The 8,282-nt window shown below is 45.0% G+C and overlaps 1 protein-coding gene across 1 annotated transcript; it reads right to left on the bottom strand.

Moving 5' to 3' along the window:
- Window positions 1-212: 212 nt before the first annotated feature.
- ARRDC5 (arrestin domain containing 5) lies at window positions 213-5,735 on the bottom strand. Its single transcript, XM_010160127.1, is given in 5 exon segments — window positions 213-565; window positions 568-712; window positions 903-983; window positions 1,436-1,611; window positions 5,414-5,735. Coding segments are annotated over 5 exon segments (1,077 nt in total).
- Between the last annotated feature and the right edge of the window lie 2,547 nt (window positions 5,736-8,282).

Below are 8,282 nucleotides of genomic sequence, written 5' to 3' on the forward strand. Positions count from 1 at the left end.
GATCTTGGGCTTTGACTAGCTTTGCTCTTCTTGTTTTGGGAATCAGTGGTGCATCTCTGCAAAAGCAGGTCCTCCAGTGAAAGCATACAGCTAGTGTGTGTGGATCTTGCAGAAACATCTTTTATTCCATGGTTTTGCGAGCGATTGCTCCTGGGTCAACCTCAGAAATGTCTCTGTGAAGGCTAAACCCCTTTGGTATGTCACCTTCATTTTCATGCACTCATGGTGTTCTGCTTCACAGAAAAATGCTCCCGTGTGGCTGCTATGACGATGGGCACCCTTCCCACAATGGTGCGTGTGGTACAAGGATGGTCAGAGGTGCCTACCAGCTCGTACCTGAATGCCATGATTTTATTTTCCATGAGGGTACTGGTGACAGGCATGGGTTTTGGCAAAACCAGCACACTGGTAACTGGCATGGCCTCAAAGGGTGTTGTGTCTGTCCGGGACTCCAGTCTTGTCACTTCACTTTGGTCTTCCAAGGAGCGTTGTTCTCCCCTGCTGCTGAAGCCACTATACAGGACAATGCAGTGTACAGCAAAAATAACTTTTCTAACATATTTCTTGTCCTATTGACAATATCAGTCATGAAGACAATGGTTTCTCCAGGGCAAAATACGCTTTTCTCCAAGGAAATCCAAAGGGTCACAGAGCCACGACTGAAGCAGCAGAAATAAACTAAATCCTTCCTATCTTCCACCACCAGTGGGGCCTGCATGGAGACAGTGAAAGGAAAGGAAAATCATGGTGAGCTCTTGTTGCTGGATACGGGGTAATTCCCAAACACAGCGTGTGTAAACCCCTTATGCAACACCTGAGGCTGCTCAACCCTCCCCACAAGCCCCACCACTAACTCAGAGACAGCTTTCCCTGCTGCACCAAATGTGACATGGTTGAATTACCACAGTCCTCCAGAACATCTGGGCAAAGAATTCATGTGTGCACATGTAAACATCGTCACCTTTAGCTATCCATACCTCAATCTGGAGAGAGGCCACAAAATTGTTAAAATTGTTAGAACCATCCTGTTCTAGCTGTCTTGATGACCTTTGACTGACTGCTCAGTCTAGGTAGAGTTCAGTAAAAAAAGTCACTTCCTATTTGGTGATGCTTGCCCAAGGCTTGTACTCCGAAGCAAGAGCTTTTCCCTTCATCCCAAAGCACTCCCTACACATCACTCTTGAAGTCTTACAGTGCACCTTGCACCTTGTATGCTAGAAAATAAATAACTTGGTACAAGCCCTAGGACAAAGACGGTAGAAGATACTGGAGTGTCATTTGAGTGCTAAAAGGAGAAAGCTCAGAGCTAAAAGTTCCTGGGCACTCAGTAGGAAGCAGTTGCAGCTGTGGATCAGAGCAGGGTAGGTCTGTGTGTTTCAAACTCGGGGAGCTTGTTCCCCTTACCGTGTCTTTCACGTCTTCTGCAATCACCAGCAGTTCCTTGCAACAGCAAACATCTCTCCTCTTTAGCTAAGACATTTTGGCGGCTGCAGCAAGTCCCTTGAACAAAGTAGGAGATAGAGCCAGTTTTGCTGGTGAATGTGGAGGGAATAGTTGGAGGAAAGGTGAAATGGAAGTCAAAGGTGTGGACCCCAGAATCCAGCCAGCCATCTCAAAGTCAAACAACATGCTGCTATCAGAAGTCTTCTAAACATTTAGGATGTTTGTACCTTACAGAAACCTTGATGCTTCTCCCAGAATCCAAGGTGTCCTTACCATCTGGTATTGCACCCAAAGTGCCATAAAGGCATCATAAGGGGTGGGCTGTGCATTGCCTCTTCGGGTCAGCTGCTGGATGTATGGACACTTACCAGTCGGCAGACTTGAGAACTGCTAATCTGCCTCATTTTAACACGAGGCGGGAAAATTATGATCTGTTCCTTCAAATGTCAGTGCTTCTGTGCCACTTCTCCTTAATCAAATTCAGTTCTGTATGGGTGAGGCCCCACTGCCTGCAATGAAAGACTATCCCACCTTTGCAAGGGCAAGTTTGGCCTCTTCTGGCCAGGTAAGACCAGCTCTTGACTCTTTATCAAAGATCTATTTCTTCTAAACACCTATATCTGCTGGCAGTTGATCATCCAGACTTAAGCCTTCTTCCTTCTAGTAATTCGTGGCAAAACTTCACTTTAAACAACAATATTAGAGGATGTGTGACGGCTAGTATTTTGTCCTGAAAATGCAGATGAATTCAACGATGCCTTGAGTTTTAATTATCTAGACTGGATATTCTTGTTGGCAGAAGAGCCTGGATATTGTTTCCTCACAACACAGGAGATTTACCAGGTGGCATAACAGCATTTTCAATCAATCAGAGTTGTAACCCTGAAGAAAGGAAATGCCTAAAACAATCTGAAAGGGAGCAAACTAAAATTCATTGGCCTCTTAGATAACTGCAATATAAGAAATTCATGTTCTCTATTCTGACAGTTTTTAGAAACCTGACATTCCCAGGGTCTTATCTCACACAACATTGTCTTTAAGTTATTTTGGCAATGTCTGTGTTTTGTTAGAAGGAAGGATTTCGAACTGTGAGCAGATCTGCAATTTAACCTTGAAAGAAATTGGTGTTCCCCTCCTGGAATGGTCTGCAGTCAGGCCCTGGTGGGGGTGATCTGTTTTGCAGCCCCAGCACAGTGTGAGGATTTACTGGAAGAGTTAAAGATCCTCAGCCCCTGCTGCAGGTATGGCCCGAGAGCCTGTCTTTGTGTGCAGGGCTGGAGTAGGCCCGAGGTGCAAAAGGCTTGCAGATGCTTAGTCTATGTACAGCTTTAATCCCACTCTCTCTGGCTTCTTCCACATCACTTCTAAAGAGACTTCTCTGAATTGTGCCCACTTGCTAAGCTGTGCTTAACTTCCCACACGGGCCCTTGGACTCAAAATGATGGTGGCCTTAAACAATGTCCCTGAATTCACCCTGGAAGTGAAGATGCACTCACTTTCCCTGGCTCCCTGTGGCTGCTGAATGTAAGCCCTGTTCCACAGGAGCACCTGCCCTCGACTTGGGCTCCAAAACCCCCTGAAACCGTGCAACAGAATTAATTCCATTGTATACATTTTTATATAGGGTGCTCCCAAGAGTTAGTTTGGTGTTCAGGAGAACACAGGAACTTCAGTCACACCAGAAAATCTAAGTCAATTCCAGATAATTTATTGTGTTAGTTAATTTAAAAAGTGTTCCCTCTCATATTTCTCATCAAGGGAGGTGATGGCTGCAGCTGTGGGGCAAGTGCAAAGAGGCTGCTGGTAGGAGTGACTTGAGGGGTGACCTTTCTATGGGAGACACAAGTAACTCCCTGGACTGTGACTGATAGTGCACAGCAGTGCTTGAAGGGTTTCCAGCTGTCTGTAGTTTTGGGAGCTCCTGCCTCTGGTTTGCTCTGACAGGGAGGTTTCTGCTGGTGATGAGGATGGTTATCCTTGGTAGCAGTGAAATTCATCCATTTTCCTTTTCTGAATCTAATTAACCTAGAGATGCTCCCAGTCATATTCCATGACTGCCAGAAGTCAGTTCCTCCAGCAGTCTTTATCTCACAGAGAGAAAATACCAAGTTTCTTGTGTGAGGGTTAAAAAAGAAATACAGCAGCAAGCACCTGGACCCACATACATTCACTTTTTACAGAGACATCAGATGTGACCTGAGTAGGGCATGTGGTAAAATCAAATACCAGATAGTAACATGCTATCAAGAGCATATTAGCAGCTGAGTGTTAAAAGCTGACACAGGTAGAAACCTGTTTAAACACACGTTCCTTGTGTGCCAACAGTAGTGGGAGACACAGAGTATTCGGGTAAGAAGGGTCAGGTCGGTATCTTCTTTCATGTTTTAAAATGCACATGTTAGACTTTCTTGGACTTGTTAGAGCACTTCTGCAGAGATGTAATCAGTGCTGGAAAAAGAAGGAAAAAGACTGAGATACAGCAGTAAAAATCTGTTATTAAACTGTACTGTATTGGCAAGTCTTGATGGATGTGGGTGCTCAACTCTTCTGAAAACAAGAATAATATATGTGTAGGTGGCAGAATACGGATTTAAGTGTGTCTTTAAGCAACACCAATTTGTACTTTAGCCAAAAAGATCCGGATTTGAGGAGCTTTACTGGTACTTGTTCTTATAATGGCAAAATTTTTTCCAACACTCATCCTTTCTCCCTCTTTTCTGTCAGGGCTGTAACATCTGGCAGCCTACAGAAAGCATCCGCATGCTGCCGTATGTAAAGGCAGCATGCTTGTTTACTAAGACTTTAATGTATGTGTAAGGGGAAAATGGCCTTTGGGTGACGTAGAGCCTTGAAGTCTGGGAAGAAATTAAGCCTGATCACTGCAGGTTGTAGCTCAAAAGCATGATTTTCGTGTATTGACACAGTCTGACTTCAGTACTAAACTAATCTAGGGCAGTGACCACCTATGATCTGTAGACTAAATTTTCAGGACTCACATCACAACCTAAGAAAGAGGAGATAAAAAAGGGGACTGAACCTCCTAGAAGGCTTCCATTTTGTTTAAGCATCCCCTGAAATGAAAGAAAATTGTCTGAGGTGGCCATTGCATGCCACTGATATTAATAACTTTTTAATAAATCTGTACATTTTACTAGTCAGCTTTACATTTATGTGTATGTGTGTTGGGCTGTATAATATCACAAGGGAAAGTGCAAAGATGGAGCCAGGCTCCCAGAAAGACAGGAGGTTCCCTCTGAACATCAGGACTGTGAAACAGGTTGCCCTGAGATGTTGTGGAGTATTCTTCCTTTGAGAAATGGAAAAGCTGTCTCGACATGGTCCTGGGAAACCATCTCTAGGTGACCCTGCTTGAGCAGAGGGTTAGGACCAGATGACCTCCAGAGGTCCTTTCAACCTCAACCATTACACGATTCTGTGATTCAGTGAAATAATCACACTTGTGCAGGTGTTTTCAGTATATCTCATATTTTTCTTGTCTCTCAGTGAAGATACTCTAACAACTGCCTTCACTATAATTGTCGATATGATAAAGCCTCTGTACCCAGTGGATATATGCTGACATGTAAGTCAACAAGAACACTGCAAGCAAGCATTTTAGATGAACAAAGAATGCTTCAGTGATGTGCTCACAACTAAAGGTTTCCTACCTGCTGCAAGATAGGTTTTGATAGATTTCTGTGCAACAAATACTCACTTCACAGATACACCCACCAACCCATGTGGGACTGCTCACACTCTCAAACACTGTTGAGCGTACCGGAATGCTACTGTTCATAGTGAAGCCCTGGTGGCCAGATGTGCTGAAAAGGAGTATGCTATGGGATAAAACCAGAGCACATGGACACTGGCAAAAGCAAGCCTTCCTCCCCACTGGAAAAGGTCTCAACCCACCTTCCCTAGCCCGCCAAGATGCTGTTCAGTTAAGTGGCACCTCATGTCAGTGTTTTACCCTGTACGTGGAATTCCTTTGCTTTGGAAATGTAGACAGCCTGGTTGGTGCAAGACGTGCTCTTGTCATAGTCCAGTTCAGGATTCTCCTCCTCAAGCCACCTCAGGTAGCCTCTTCCCACGAGCTCCACCTTCACCACAGGGTCCACGAGGGTAGTCCTGAGGTTCAGGACCAGTTGGCCCTCTATGCTGGAGCCAGCCAAATGCACCTCAATTTCAGGCAGCACCAGGTTAATTGCTCTCACTGTTGATATAAGGGAAGAGTGGGAGCTGGGTGCTGCTGGGGCCTGGAGCTTAGATTGCAAAATAATCTCCAACCTCATCCCATGACACCAGGGTTTGTGAGGTCATGGCTTGGGGGATGGGTGCAGGGTGCCCCACAAAGAGAGAGCTTAACTCTCCAAACTATGCCAGAGGGGATCAGAGCCATTTATCTGATTATTAGCAGCACCTAACCAACTGGCAAGCATTTAATTATATATTTAGGACTGGTATCGGCAACACAGCAAATAAATCACAAGTTCGGAGCAAATGTTGATAAACACACAGAGATTTCTAAGCTCCTTTCCCTGACTAATCCCCAAAACTTCCCAGTGCGCACACACACAGTTAGGTATCCCTCCCACTCTGGGGTGCTGGTTCCCCAACTCATGTACCAATTCTTGGGGAAACAGGGGCATTCTATGTGCACCCTACCCACTAATCCATCCATCAGTGAGAACACATCCCGTAAGACCCCCACACACCCTGCGGCACTGCACCCCATCAGCATCAGTGTGCTGGCTGCACGCAAGCTGCTCGTGCCATCCGGCTTCGGTGGATGCTGCTTCCCTCATCCCACTCCTGGGTCTCATCCCTGGTCACAACTTCTCACACGTCCTGGAGATTTCTTTCCAGGCTGACTCTTCTCTCTAGTCTTCTGGTAATCCCCTGTTGACTGTTTAATCCATCTGATGGTTGTCTCAAGTAAAGTTCACCATTCCTACTTTCCTCGTGGTGTTACCGGTTTTGGGCAACTTCCATCACGGAAGGTACAGGTTTGTGTTCACACCTGCTGTGCACAACCCTCCTCACTACCACATGAGCCATTGTTTTCTGGGCATGCTACCAAGGGGGACCTGTGCAAACTCCCACACAGTAATCCATGAGCGGTGGGTAGTAGATGTGACTGAAACTGCTAGCATAAGCAGTGGCCAGAAGACTACAGCAAGTGTCAGTGAGATCTGGGGAAGCAGGGCAGGTGAGCGGCCACCACACCACACCTCTAGGAGTGAGGGGTCTGGCTGAAGCTGACGGGCTTTCGGTCACCAGTGCAGGGTGATTGGCAGGATTTTATGTAATGTAGGAATGTAATGTTTGGTGAACGTGGCTAAAGGCAAAGGACTGAGATGAAGCTCAGCCCGAACTCCTCTGTCTTATCAGAGCAATTACAGCTAGCTCGAGCTGCTACAACTCAATCATTGCATTAAGGAGAAAGACACATTCTTTCCAAAAAACATCCCAAATCACTGTAAGGCTGATTTGAGATAGACCACAGGTGCTGTTGGACACTTGGACTGAATGGGTGTCATGCTCTGACCTACATATATGTGCGAAAGGAAGAAAAAGGGTGCAGTGTGGGAGGTCAGAGAGTGAGATTTTCAGCTGGGGGAGCAGGATGAAGGCAGCTACAGAAAGGGCTGCAGCCAGGATCACAGCTGGAGCCAATGCCAGCAGACATCTGTGAACCACTGATGAGTTGTGAGCCCAGAGTGAAAGCGCTGGCACCTGCTCTGCAGAACGCAATTCCAGAAGCAATGTTCCCAGCTGCAGGTTGAGGATGAGGGCACATGCCGAGAAATGCTGAAAATTAACAGATCAGGACGGCCAACACTTTAGGAAACAAGTCACAGCAGCATGTTGAACTTTAAGCCTTTCCTCATCCATACTAATTAGTCGCTTGTTCCAAAGCTGTCAAGATTCTCCCTTGCAGCCTCTGTACCCCATCCTTGCTTAGAGTGTTTTCAGGTGTTTCTTTTTTAAGGGAAAAAAGCAGTGAATTAACATGCTGCCTGTCACTCAAGTCTCTATTCTTGGCTGGTGCATCTCATTCTCTCAGCCTCTCCTGGACTTGCCTTGTTAAAAAAAGAAACTCTTTGATGCCCTGAATTGTAGTGAGAAGGAAGAGTTTCTCAACTGGGCACAGAATTGCCAGTAACAACAATAACCTTTTTCTTATTTATGCTTGGCAGTTTTCAGCAGTCGTTGCCTTGTGCACAAATTGTGTGGTGATGGGTGGAAAAAAATAGCTTATAGCTGCTAGCATGAGTGATGATGTATCGTGAAGTAAAAAATTATAATTAGTGATAATATATAAATTGAATGCTAGAGTCCCATGGTTTGGTGCTCAGACACTGATTTATGCTTTACAAAAATAGCTTACAGCTATGATCTCTGTGTTGCCATTACACCAAACCAATATTTTATCTCAATCTGTACATCCCCTGAGAATTTTAAGTGTCATCTGAGCATGCAATCAGACAGAAAAAGAGGGAACATTGCTTTTAAGTTACGGTTTGTGTTCCTTCCTTAACTCCAATTTCTGTCTTGAAGTCAGACCAGGTAAAAGTGAGTTGTGCTAATGTTGTTTCTTTGAACCTTGTGACATCTCTGACAAAATTATTTTTAAATTTCATTTACAGAAGAACAGTAGAGTATACTTTTAACAAAAGTAAACTTCAAAAGGTACAGTAAGGAACATGATATTCTGTCTTTGCCTATGTTGATGTGTGGTGTCATTGATTTTGAGCTTTCGGTTGATATCAGCCAAAACAGAACCTTCCGTCTGAATCAGCTACTCTTCAGAAGTTACAAATGAAAGGAAAGTGGAT

The sequence above is a fragment of the Eurypyga helias genome, unplaced genomic scaffold, assembly GCF_000690775.1.
Source record: "Eurypyga helias isolate BGI_N326 unplaced genomic scaffold, ASM69077v1 scaffold5521, whole genome shotgun sequence".
Taxonomy (NCBI): domain Eukaryota; kingdom Metazoa; phylum Chordata; class Aves; order Eurypygiformes; family Eurypygidae; genus Eurypyga; species Eurypyga helias.